The sequence below is a fragment of the Callorhinus ursinus genome, unplaced genomic scaffold (assembly GCF_003265705.2).
Source record: "Callorhinus ursinus isolate GAN/ISIS: 27379988/994484 unplaced genomic scaffold, GSC_fseal_2.0 scaffold1, whole genome shotgun sequence".
NCBI classification, from domain to species: domain Eukaryota; kingdom Metazoa; phylum Chordata; class Mammalia; order Carnivora; family Otariidae; genus Callorhinus; species Callorhinus ursinus.
In genome coordinates this window covers 56,521,242-56,535,073 of record NW_027397063.1, presented here as the reverse complement: position 1 = coordinate 56,535,073, position 13,832 = coordinate 56,521,242, and the positions used below count along the sequence as shown (strand labels likewise).

The 13,832-nt window shown below is 43.0% G+C and overlaps 1 protein-coding gene across 1 annotated transcript in view; it reads left to right on the top strand.

The window, feature by feature from the left end:
• The window catches only part of FSTL1 (follistatin like 1), a 52,555-nt gene extending 42,427 nt beyond the window's left edge, over positions 1 to 10,128 (top strand). The window contains exons 7-11 of the mRNA XM_025874903.2: positions 75 to 193; positions 1,523 to 1,635; positions 1,962 to 2,072; positions 4,468 to 4,544; positions 7,420 to 10,128. Coding sequence (XP_025730688.2) covers positions 75 to 193; positions 1,523 to 1,635; positions 1,962 to 2,072; positions 4,468 to 4,544; positions 7,420 to 7,464 — 465 coding nt within the window. The 3' untranslated portion in view covers positions 7,465 to 10,128. The remainder of the gene's footprint in view (positions 1 to 74; positions 194 to 1,522; positions 1,636 to 1,961; positions 2,073 to 4,467; positions 4,545 to 7,419) is intronic.
• The last annotated feature ends 3,704 nt before the right edge of the window (positions 10,129 to 13,832 follow it).

The following is a 13,832-nucleotide window of genomic DNA, read 5'->3' as shown; positions in this document are numbered from 1 at the left end:
CCAAAGAGGGGTCAAGCTGAGAGGGAGACAGTTCTACAAAATGTTCCTGAAAGAGCTCTTCATCCCCTTTCTAGAACGTTGATAATGGTGACTCTCGCTTGGACTCCAGTGAATTACTGAAATTTGTGGAGCAGAATGAAACTGCCATCAACATCACTACCTACACAGACCAGGAGAACAACAAACTGCTTAGGTGAGTGGAGTTGAGGGGTCAGGGAGTGGTCCACGACGCGAAGGCTGGTTAGGAAAGGGGATTTGAACCCCTTCCTCCCTACAGGGAGCAGCCAGTGCAAATGAAAAGTAAAAAGCAAAATAGGAATTCTGTCCTGGTCTGTTTTGTGAACGTTATGAACTAATATATTGAGCACCCCTGGTATCTGATCAAATAGTTATTGTTTTTGGCCAGAACTTGCAAGCAATGGAATGTAATCTTAAAATAAATTATCAAGGTCACATCAGAGCAAAAGTGTTTCTGAGTACCATGGGTAATGTTTTAATGGTTAATTTTCTGAAGGAATTACCCTACTGTATTCTTTAACTGCAAGTCTAAAATAGCTTTAGTTCTGATTTTTAAGATAATTTCACATAGAGAACCCTAATTGTCACAAATGAGAGCACGTCCCTGTTCTTTTCTGATATTATTCCAGAGTAAATATTAATAAAAATTAACCCCTAAGAAACTTCTGGTGTGGTTCCAGTACATCAGCAAGAATTAAAAATAGGAGCAGCACCTCTTTTGTTCAGAAGAAATAGAAAGCATGAAGCCCAGATTCTGGAATGATTCTTTCTTAGTAGTCCAAGACCTTACAGTATAATATTTGAAAATCCTTCATATTTTGATAATTTGAAATTAAATAATATTTTACAAGTTCAATGTTTGATCTTCCTAATATCCCAGTGAAGGAGGCCTCTCTGTCCTCATTTTCCAGATGAGAAAACAGGCTCAGAAAAGTTGAAGAGCTAGCTCAAGGCTGTTTGGGTAGGAAGTGATTGAACTAGGGCTCAAATCCAGGCCAAGAGGAGCATGAGGGAACTGGGGTTCCATAAAACTTTTCCGAACATACGTTTATCTTTCTAGAATAATGATAATGACGATGCCTGCTTGAACTCCATCACACATTCCATTCCTATCATCTATTCATCTCCCTTCTGTTTTGATTTCCCTAGTTTGGTTGACTTAACCAGTACCATGGGGAAAGGCAATTGCTCATGGAAGGTGCATTGGCAGTGAGAACATTTGTCAATCAAAGTGGACAAAACCATTCAAGAAACTTTAGTCTTCTTGGGCACATTTGAACAGTGGGAATAATCTGACATCAAGTATAACAAAGTAAAGGTTGGATGCTCACAGGAGTCAGGATGGATGATGCTTGTGGGAAGGCAGTGCAGAAAGTTCTTCAATTAACAGTCGCCCCCTTGGCCTCCTGGAGGTCCCAGATGTGTGTGATCCCGATGTTTAGTTCCTTTCTGTGGGAGTGATGCTGAGGTCTTGCTGACACATTTCTCCTGTATTTTGTTCCAGAGGGCTCTGTGTTGATGCTCTCATTGAACTGTCTGACGAAAATGCTGACTGGAAACTCAGCTTCCAAGAGTTCCTCAAATGCCTCAACCCGACCTTCAATCCTCCAGAGAAGAGTATGCTTAACCTAAGAAATATGAAGCTGTAGGGAATGGGGGCCTTTGGGGAGGGCCAAGATAAAGATACTTGATGGAATTTTCCAGAGCTTGCTAAGAAAATTTCCTTCCACAATTCTAGACTGGGCCCTAGCCCATCATCTACATGCCGAGGTTAGCGTCCAGAAATCTTTGGATCGATGGCATCATTTACCCAGATATGTTGCCTCTGAAGGATAAGCCAAAGCAGGGCTATCTGGGAAAGGGGTAAAGTACACAGACGGTAGCCAGCAGGTCCTCTTCCACCCTCACCCTAAACCGATGCCCCTTATTTCTGGTCCCAACAGAGTGTGCCCTGGAGGATGAGACGTACGCAGACGGAGCGGAGACCGAGGTGGACTGTAACCGTTGCGTCTGTGCCTGTGGAAACTGGGTCTGCACAGCCATGACATGTGACGGTGCGCTGTCCCTCAGTCAGGAGGGAGGAACGGCGGGGAGAGAGCGTCCTTTGTGAACTCAACATGGGAGAAGTCGGGGTGGGGATGATGCAGAAGAGTGTAGTGGCCAGGCGCAAGGAAACTGGGGAGCAAGTCACGGACTCCAGTGTGTAGTGTCAGAGCGCCCAGTGGGCAGCATCGAGGGCAAAGCACTTCTGCCAAATGCATTAAGGTCACTACTCATTCCAGAGGCTTGGCAGAAGAGAGGTTTAAGATGCAGGGCAAGGTCAAATGTTGATATGAGATTGGAATAATAATAACAGTAACAATAATGATAATGAAAGCAAATACTTAGAGCTGTGTGCCAGGCATCTCCTACGCACTTTACCCACTTAATCCTTAGGACAGCTTAGGAAATCCTCTATGTAAAACACTCAGGTGGTTGGAAGACAAAATGACTCCTCCTTGCCATCCATACCCAGCAGAAAAAAGAGAAATGTTCATAGGCCCTCTCTGAATTAACAGACTTGGGTAATCCCTAAGGAAAAAAAAGTTGAGACATGGTCAGTGTGGGTTGAGGAGATAGAGATGTCAGAGAGAATTTGGGGGACAAGTGCAGAAACCACATGGCATGTTGGAATGATGCCAGAGATCAAAAGAAACTCTTGAATCAGAGCCAGGTCATAGGAAAAACACAGGCACCCATTCAGATTAGAGGAAAGACAGTGAAGGTGAAGCCAGGTCTAGAATGGAGAGTCACATTGGGTTTGAGAAGAAAGGTCAGTTGGCAAGAACCAAACTCAAAATTTACGCCAGATGGGGTGAATTTAAAATTAAATCTTAAAAAAAACTGAGACAAAAAAAAAGCAGACTGGTCTTAGGATCATGTTCAGGGAGGTCAGATAAGATGGTAACTGGGAGACAGAGGTCAAAGATCCAGAAGGGGTGATTCTAGATAAGAAGCCCAGGCAGCAGCAGCAGTACAAATGGAACTCAGTCCTACCAGGGGATCCCTGGTCTGTCACTGCCCGGGACCAAGTTTCTTCTCAGTGTGGAAAGGCAAGAAGCCAACACAATTCCGGAGACAAATGAAAGAGCAGGAAGAGGCTGTTTAGAAACTAGAAATTGCTGGAAGTCAAAACTGTAAGTCAGGGTAGCCAGGCTAAGCACACAGTAGCTATTGAAGCCAAGAGAGAACATCTCAAAATATGACCCAGAATGCCTCAATCAGGGAGCATCCTGTATTTATCTTCCCCAAAACCCCCTGTGGTAGTTCTTCACACCTAACTGTGCCTGGTCTGGCTTTGTAAGGGTAGCCATCCATTTCTAAGACACAGATAATTGTTAAATCGCTGGTTTACAGAATAAGCATGCCCATCTGGATAATGAGCCCCATCACATGCATCAGACAAAACCCAAATGATCGTCTCCATGAGACAGTGCCCATTTCCACAGCCACACTGGACAACTCGTCCTCCCTCTCTGGATGGCCCAGGTTCAGGGCCCTCTGTGGGTATAAAGAGCACCAGAGATGGCAGTGCCCCAAGGTGAACCTGTCTTGGTGTGTGGGTCATGGATCTGAGAGGACATTGTAGAGGCCGTATTCCAAAGTCAGTACCTGAAAGGCAATCTGGTCTTAGGTCACAAATCCCAATGGGACAAAGAAAAAGGGGCGTCAAGACGTGAAACCAGGTGGAGCTAGAGCTGAGGGAAACTGCCGTGAGGGGCAGAGTAATGCCAAACTCGAGAAGGCATGGTGGAGTGGTGTTTCCTCACAGCAAACACTGTTCTTGGTAAATGTACAGATTCCCTCGCAAACCTACTGAGTCAGAATCCACAAAAGGGCAGCCCGGGAACCTACGTTTTTAGGATATATTCTATGATTTTTTTCTAGCCACACTGTAAATTTGGGAAACATTGCTAGATGCAGTGGTTATCAACCCTGGCTGCACATTAGAATCACCTAGAGCCTTTATAAAATCCTGGTGCCCAATAACAATTAAATCAGAATCTAAAAGTAGAATTTAAACAACCGTATCTCGAAAAGTTCTATAGGACATTTTGTGGGTGTGGAAATGGTTGAGAATCACTGGCCTAGAGGATCTTCCTGAGTCAAGACCCAGATACTCCCCATAGCTTTCCCTGCAGGCCCTGCCCCTGGCATGGCTGCGCTGGAGGGGGGAAGGCTCCCCTGAGGCCAGAGGAAAGTGAAGGAGATTGCTTTGTTCACAGTGTGTTACTTTGAAGGTGTCCATTGCACTGGGACACTTCATATTCACAGAAATGCAGGCAGTTCACCCTTCCTTCCATAGGTTAAATGGGAGAGGAAATTGAGAGCCTACAAGGTAGCTATTGGTGGGAGCCTGAACTGACTTCCCTCAGTGACCACTGCTGTGAGCTTTGGTTCTTCTTGCAGGAAAGAATCAGAAGGGGGCCCAGACCCAGACAGAGGAGGAGATGACCAGATATGTCCAGGAGCTCCAGAAGCACCAGGTGAGTTGCCACCTCCATGCTGGCTCAGGATCTGCTGACCACTAGGCCCTTCCCCCATTCAGATACTGCCTAATGCTGCATGAGAGCAAGGGGCCACTCTGGTCCATACAGTAAGTCCTGAATGGTAAACCCACAGTAGCAAACCATGATATAAACAGTTCCTGATGGAGTCCTTCCAGGGTCCAGCAGGTCCCAGCAGATGAAGGCTACAGCTTGGTAAATGGCTTTATAGGTAAGAATTAGGCAGGTGGCGATCTGCAGATAGGTTGGCAGTGGTTTGCAAATGAGCAGGGTCTAAAGCGGTGTTACTGTTTTCCTGTCACGAGCGGTGCCCAGACCCGAACACTAGGAGCTCCTTGGGGGCAATGAGCAGGAGATTAGTGAATGTGGACCACAGCAGAAAGGATCTCGGTTTAATGCCAAGCTGGTTAGAAAACAGGCTGGGATTGACAAACCCAGAGAACTTAGAGGTTCTGCTTCCTGGAGACTTGAGAAGATAATAAGAATTCTGTTCAGGTTCTGTGTCATTAAGTTGAAGGCCTTCTTGGGAAAAAGGCTCTTGGCAGAATAGCGATTCACTGACATACTTTGGTAAGGGCTGGAGAGAAAACCCGGATATGCAGGCTATAAGGGCCTGTCTTCCCGCTGCCTTATCATGTAGTTACAAAGGATATTGGGCCTCATGTCACCTGTCTGCAGACTGGGTCTGGTATACAAGCCTTCTCTCTGACTTAAGTTCTGAGGGAATTTAACAGTCACAGAGCTGCTCAACTATTGAGATGAAGTATTTGACTCAAAAATAATTATTAAGTGCTCAAAAATAATAATTGCTCATATTTATTGACGGTTTTTTATACGCATTTTGTCATTATTGTCGCTGATAACGTAGAAACCTCCTGTCAGTTTTTTAAGCCAAAGCAGAAGCTCCTAGCTTTCTGTTTTTCCGTATTTCATCAGCCTTGAGTCTCCAGATGAGTCTGACCACATAAAAGAAAAAAAGAACTTAATAGGAATTCCTTTCCTCTGGGGTGGGGAAATGATCAGAGTAGACAGTGGGGAGTGAATTATAATAGGTAACAGTTTTATGCGTTTTATGTGAGTTCCCTCAGAAAGCAGACGCTAAGGCAAGGACTCAAGTACAAATAGTTGATTTAGCAATCCTAGGAGACACCAGAAGGGGAGTTGGGAAGCCAGCCCAGGAAGGGAAGGAAGCAATAAAGAGTGTATATCCAGGCATGTTACCGCTGGAGGCATGTGGAGCTTGGTGCTGCCGTGGAGGGCTGGGACCAGAGTTCATGCCTGAGGGGGAAGGGAGCAGGGGTATTCCTCCACACACGCCCAGGCGCCATTGGCGAGGGCCACCAGCAGCAGCATGAACTCCCGGGCATCTCTGGCCTGCCAACATGTGTGGGCAGAGCCGGCTCCAGCAGCCAGAGGAAGTCTCAGGCAAAGAGGTGCAGGTGTTGGCAGGAAGAAGCCATGCCAGTGTACTGAAATGCTAAGGGGACTACGGATGGGAAACCAACAGTGTCTGCTAGATGCCAGGCACTGTTGGTGTTTATTTCCTAATTAATTTTTTATTGAGATACAATTTATATACCATAAAATTCACCCTTTTAAAGTATACAATCCAGTGGTTTAGTATAGTATATTCACTAAATTATCAACCATCACCACTGCCTAATTCCAGAACATTTTCATTATCCCAGAAAGAAGCCCCAGGCCCATTAGAAGGGACTCCCCATTCTCTCTTCTCCCAGCCCCTGGCAACCACTCATCTACTTTCGAACTCTACAGGTTTGCCTATTCTGGACATATACAAATGGAATCATACACTATTTGGCATTTTCTGTGTGACTTCCTTCACCCAGCGTAATGTGTTCAAGGCTTACCCTTGTTACACCATTAGTCCATACTCCATTCCTTTTCATGGCTACATAACATTCCATTGTATGGATTTGCCACATTTTGTGTGTCTGTTCACCAGCTCATTTTGGTTGTTTCCCCTTTTTGGCTATGATGAATTATGCTGCTGTGAACATTCTTGTTCAGGTTTTTGTGTGGACATACATTTTCAGGTCTCTGTATATACCTAGGAGTGCAATTGCTGGATCATATGGCAACTCTGTGATTAATCTTTTGAGGAACTGCCAGACTGTTTTTCAAGTGGTGGTACCATTTTACATCCAAGCCAGCAGTGTTCCTATTTTTCCACAAACTCACCGCATTTGTTATTGTCCATTACGTTTTATTTTAGCCATCCCAGTGGGTGTGAAGTTGCATATCTTTGTAGTTTTGACATACCCCTAATGACTAATGATGTTGAACACTTTCTCATGTGCTTACTGGCCATAAGGAAGAATGGCTTCTTTGGAGAAATTTGACATGTTATAAGACGTGGTGCTTTATTACCCTCATTTTGTAGATGAAGACATTGAGGCACAGTTTTCACAATTTGCCCGAAGTCCCCCAGAAAGTAGCACATCCACGATTGAAGTTCAGACAGTCTGCCTCAAGAGCCTGTTGCACTTAACCCCTCTCTGGGCTGGGATTTTTGGAACATCTTGTAGTCCTTGCATCCTTTTCTTCATCTTTAAAATGGGGATAATCATGTCTGACCTGTGGTTTCATAGGCATTCAAATGAGCTCAGCTCTTAATTCAGTGACAACCCCTCTGTGACCATGTCACAAATAAGCCGTGATCTTTGCCCTCAGGTTGTTCTCATCCACAGGAGAGACAGACAAGTAAACAGAACTAAAATTAGCAGAAGCATGTCTCTGTGGATGCTATATAAAATCTTGAGGACTAGATAGATGCCAGTGATTTTTTTTTTTTTTATAATTCACAATGCTTATTTTCTCCTGCTTCTCAAAGGAAACAGCTGAAAAGACCAAGAAAACGAGCACCAAAGAGATCTAAAGAGGAGGCACCTGGGAAGGGTGTCCAGAGCTGGCACCTTCTCTTCCACTTCAGCGCTGAGTCCAGTATATGCAAGTGTCTGCTGCAATCGCCCAATCACCAGTATTTGCTTGTATAGCAATGAGTTTTTATTTTGTCTATTTGTTTTGCAATAAAGGAAATGGGGGTGGCTGGCTAGGAGGGGAAGGGCCATAGCCTTCATTTGTAGGAGTGCTTTGAGAGAAACTGTACATGGTGCTCAGGGGCTGGAGACAAGTAAGGAAACTGCATCAGGCTTGGGAGAGGGTCAGTCCCAGATCTGAACCCCAGTCTGCCACAGCTATAAACATGCTGCCGGGAGTGCAGGCAATGCCAGACAGAACTTTGCAGGCTGCCCCAGAGGAGGGGTTTGGGAAGCTCAGTGGAGAGGAACACATTCCGCGTCCAGCCCTTCCTGTTGCCATCGGCGTGACAGACCGCCGGCGTCTGTGCCTCTCATGGCTCCAACCACTGCCTCTAGCTACACAGCCATTCTTGTTACCTGGTGTCCCCTAGACTTGGGAGTTTCTGGGAGGGTATACACAAATGATGCAGATACTTGTATACTTTGAGCCCCTTAGAGACCTAACCAAATTTTTAAACTTCTTACCAAAGGTGCTATTTTTCTGGAAAACTTTTTTTGGCAAGTTGACTTCATTCTTCAATTATTATCATTATATTATTGTTGTTTTTTAATATTTTATTTTCTTGACTAGAAATTAAGCTTTTGTAATTATTTTTCAGTAGTCTTACCATTTCAGGGGTGGGAGGGTTTGGGGTTCTTTCGGGTGCAGGGACCGCTATAACCCAGACTCCACCCACCCTGCCACATATTAGATGCAGCTCAGAGTTTTGTCCCCCTGGCTTCCAGTGGATCAGCAGTCTGCCAGCGGGTGCCTCAGGCAGAAGTCAGGGGACTATGAAGCGTCTCCCTACAAAGCTTTTAAGGTCCAAAAAGCTAATTTGTTTCCATTTATTCTGATAAGTTCATGCAAGTCAGTATTCCAAAGGATGGAGACAAGTGTAGCCAAGCAAGGCTTAGCCTATCAATATGCTCTTTGAGCCACCATTAACTAGGAGAGTGACTTTGGCCCTGTCTCTTCCTATTTCTGGGCCTCAGTTTCCTCAGTGAGCAAGTAGGAATGCATTAACCTTTCAATTTGATAAATTATAAATTCTGTGGTTCGGATAATCGGTCCAGAAGGATACAGGTTCCTATGATTTTCCTTCTCCTTAGGATAAATTAAAACTTACAGCAAAAGGGTCAGATGGCTAAAAACAAGATAACCAAATCTGACCTCACTCCAGAGGGCTGCACGGGTTGTGCTGTGATGTAGAACCCTCTTGGGTAAAGTCTATCCAGGAAGAGAATGGGAAGGAGAACCACTTCACTTTGCCTTCACTTTTGCGCTCCATTCTTAACCTTCTTGGAAAGAGAAGTAGCTTTCCCTTTCAAGATGAGGACAAAAGATGGTTTCACATTTTAAAGAGGTGGTGGGGTGGGGGGGGGGGATAGAAATGGAGTCTTCAAACTGTGATTGGGAAGAAATTTATCATTCCTATCTTTTGGACTCTGTGATTATTAACCCCACTATTTATCATGTTTAAGATGCACTTGGAACAATAAAGATTAAACACTTGACATAAGATCTCATTTTCAGAAAGCAGATTACAGACCATGAGAGGGAAATTAGGTAGATTGCACTGCCCAGGAGACTCTGAGAAAGTTGTGCTTGAATGTGGAATTCCTTCTAAACAAGTTTCCTTGTTCTTTGAAAGGAGAACATCCCATTTTGTTTAGAATTCTGAGCTTTTATATACATCCCATCTCATTTAAAAGCTCTCTTCAGGCCCCACTTGTGCACACTGAAATGCACCTTCCTGTCCAGTCGCCTCGGAGAACTCCCAAGAGCACACCTTGATTGAGTTTTGCCAGCCTTTGGACACTGAGAGAGAGCACAGGAGTACCAGTTTGTTTAAAGCTAGAAGCCAGAGTGTCTCCTCACCAGTTACATTCAGGACAGTGGTTGCCATCTAAGACTACCCAACCCTGCAACATGGAATTCCCAAGAGCAAATCTGCATTCCTCCTGTAAATAGGGCCGCTATTGTCTGCACCATAGAATCACACAATCTGATGACCATTCATGGAAAGCTGCTAAATAGCCTAGTTTGGGGAGTCTTGCATAGAGCTTTGCATGGAGCAAATAGGATTAAACCAGGTTCAGTTCCTCCAGCTCTCTACAAGCACAGGGCTTAGACTGCAAGCTTCCTTGGGCTTTCTCGGTGTGTGTATGATTTTATTAACATATTACGGCATCTGCTAAGATTCAGTGTTCATGGAAACCTCTCACATGCCATGACTCTGGACTCCATCACTGTTTTTGAAAAGCAGGGCTCCTCCACCTGCTAATAAGCCCATGTGGACAAATCTGAATGTCTTTCCTTTACACTTAAGTTTTTGAATAATCAAATTTCAAGAAGCAAATTTGAACAGGTTTCTGTTGCCTATGTGTTTGTGAAATGTATTTGTATTAGTAGGCTTCCATATTGCATTTAACTTGTTTTTGTAACTCCTGATTCTTTTTTTTCCCCTCCCCCTCTTTTTTTTGGATACTATTGATAAATAAAGAAATTAAAACAGTCATTGTATTGTTTTCCTCCCCTCACCCCCAATTAAGACCAAATAAAGTTGTGAAAACGTTAACCATTTACCTCGTAAAAGTGGATTTGGCCTTCAGGAGCCTTAAAAGAGGCCTGAAGAGTTTCTCCTAATAAAATCTGGGACTGCCACTGGGAGGGCAAGTTCACTCAGGGACCGATAGAACAAGTTTACTTAAAAGAATCCTGGATGGTGGGTCTGGAGTAGGAAGTGATGAGAAGTCAGGAAGCATTCCTGTACTGGGAAGAGGTTAAACTAAATGGCTCCTAAAGCCCCTGAAGGTCTTATGAGACTGGCTGTTTCTTATGAAACCAAGAAGCCAAGTAAACCTGGGAAAGTGACACAGGGAGCCAGGCTCTGGCCAGCCTTAATGGCTTTTACCCGATACATACCCCATAAGGATAAACATTGCTGAGTGAACTGAATGTTGTCTAGTTAAAACCCTCTGTTCTGCTCCATCTTGGAGACATATGACCAATACTTGCTTTCCACCTCCCTGTCCAAGTCATATAGCTATTGTGCACTCCATAACCCCAATAATTCTGTCTCCCAAAACAGCTCATTCCAGCTGATGAGGCTTAAGGTTTCTTCATTTCAGTCCTATATGAAGAAGACTTACTCTAAAATTACAGCCAGACCACCTTGATTGGATGTGGGGTATTACTCAAATGCTAATCAAATATTAAAAGGCAATCTCTGGTTATATTATTGCTATAGATTACTGGTCTCACTAATCAACTTGATTCTTCAAATTTTTATTCTCAGAAGGAAATTTTAAACGCAATTTGAAGAGTACCTTGTCCACAACCACTTTTAAATCCTGGCTGGCCTCTCCCAATCTTCTACCATGTTCTGGGAACACTGCTATTACAGTACGTATGTGGTAGGAAGTGAAAATGAATTAAAAATAACCTGGGGCGCCTGGGTGGCTCAAGAGGTTAAGCATCTGCCTTCAGCTCAGGTCATGATCTTGGGGTCCTGGGATCGAGCCCCGCATCAGGCTCCCTCCTCGGCGGGGGATCCTGCTTCTCCCTCTGCCTCTGCCTGCCGCTCCCCCTGCTTGTGTTCTCTCTCTGGGTGTCAGATAAATAAAATCCTAAAAAAAAATAAAAATAGCCCTTTTGAAAGAACCTTAATTCAAATGGTAAGTTTCCTATAATCAAAATGTAATATTATGAATTGTGCAAATTAATACAAATTACTTTGATTAGCTTTAGTTTTAGAGCACTTGTATCAAATCCCCATCAGTCCTCTCCAATTATCTCTGAAATAAGGGGAAGGAGGGAGGAAAGAAAAAGAATGAATGAGTGGATCGCTCCAAGCAGATGTCATCAGAGCCCTGGAGTAAATGCAGCATGGATGTGTGACGTGATCATCTTGCATCATGAGAGGGTCTTCCTGTCAACAGAAGTTACTTTTTAAAATTATTTAACACATTTCTTATTGAAAAAGTAATATATGCACATGGTAAAAAAAAATAAAATTGTGTCAAAGAAAATACAATTAAAACATCCATCCTCTTAGAGGGTGTGTACATTTATAAATTTGCTTAGAATTACCGATTGTCCTTCAAAGAAGTTGCACCCGTTTACATTCACACCAAAAATATAGACACTGATGTCTATTTACCTACATTTTTGCAAGCACTGTGTCTTTTAACTTTGGGCCTCTTATAGAAGAAAGATGGTAATTCATTCTTGCTTTATTTTAAATTTATTTTATTACTCCCTTTGTGAGATCAATTTCATCTTTCTGTGATTTATTGGTTCTTGCCCTTTTCTTTCATACCCTTTATTCCTTATTCTATTGGCTTTTCATCTTTTTCTAATTGGTTTGTAGTAGTTCTTCATATATTGTTATTAGCCCTTTGTCACAAGGGTGGCAAGACCTTGCTGTAGTAGCTTGGATAGAAGGCTACTTCAGGAATGAGGTGAGAAATATGGTGATTTGAATTAAGATAATGGGAAGTGGGGCTTAACAGAAGGCTCAGGAGTTAGTTGACTAGTTATGGGAGTTAAAGAAGAGGTAACAGTCAAGAATGACCCCAAGGTTCCAGCTTGGACAACTTGGTAGATAGTCATGCCGTTTACAGAGATTGGTAAGAGACTAGGAGAAGGCACTTAGCTGGGGAAGGAAGGAAGGAATGGAAAATGATGAATTAGATTTTGCATGGGTTGAATCTGGGTTGCCTTAAGACATCCAAATAGAGATACCTTGTGAGCAAGGTGGACAGAGAGTTTCTGGAAGAGCTCTGGGCTGGAGGTACAGATCTGGGAACAGACTGTGTAGAGATAGTATTCCTTTGTGTAGACAAGATGGTTTATGGAAAATGTATCAAGTTAGGAAAAAAGGGAAAAATATATTGAGTTGGGAGGGTCCATCATAGAGAGAGAGAACTCTTGAAAAACTCTGGGTTTGTCTATTTCTTCTGCTTCCTCGTGGCATCATTAACAAAAAGTGTACACAGTTAGAGAAAAGGTATAATGGGCAGGACTTGTATATGAGATTCATATATACAGCGTGTAGACAATTCAGATGGGAAATGATACCATGGATCCCATGGAGAGATCAAAACTGAGAAGGAACCACCATGCACATATGGAACAGAGTAGTACAACTTGCCAGGGTACGGGCCATATGAATGTAGGAGAATGGAACAGGAAATGCACCACGCTGGTTATCACTAGAATGCACAGGTCTTATCTGACCTGCTGTGGTCAGATATGAACACCCAGAAACTGGACAATAATTAGGGCCTGTAAAAATAATGTACTGTCAGGAAAATAAGAGACAAGATTGTTAATGAATAAAAATATAATATTTAACCAGGAAAATTGGATAAAATTGTCAAAAGGATGAAACATGTTTGAAAGGAAATTTTTGCCTTCAAGAGAAAAGGGACTCTCTATCCTTCTAGTTCCTAGCCTAGTTTTAAATTATACAAGTTAGCAGAATTTGTCATTTTCCAAGGAGCAGGGACAACTCAAAACAAAATGTCTGCTCCAAAATTCTTCCACCGGACTCCACAGTTAAAGCTGGTAGCCAGTAGTGTTTATATTCTCACATACTCTTTGTCTTTCATAAATGCCAGTCATCCTTAGTTTCATGTTTCAACTTCTTTCTAATTGACCTGTATCGAAACAATGTTCTTGCGATTGATACCTTATTGTGAAACAATGTAATATATGTTTAACAGCCAGGCTTCCTGGGTTTGAATCCTGGCTCTGCCTGACCAGGCCTTTTATATTTCTGGAATTTATTTAACCTTTCTGTGCCTGGTTCCTCCTTAAAATGGCATAATAATAGTATTCAACTCAACCTTTTTCTTTTTTCTTTCTTTCTTTTTTTTTTGAGGATTCAATTCAATGAGTATACGATTTTTTTGAATAGTCTCTGGCACAAAGAGAGTGCTACGTAAGGGTCAGGTAAAGAGAGTGCTACATAAGGGTCAGGTATCCTTTTTATTATCAATTGTTTTCACCTGTTAGATATTCTTATAATTCTTACAATGACCCTGTGAAAAAGAGATTTTACAGATAAGGAGCACACAGTTCAAAAAATTTCAGGAACTTGTCTTAAGACCACACAACTAGCAAGGAACAGAGTCAGGATTCAAAGCTGGGTCCTCTCATACTCATTCTACCTTGCTGCAATGTTTCCCTTTATTTTAAAAACCATCACATCAATGT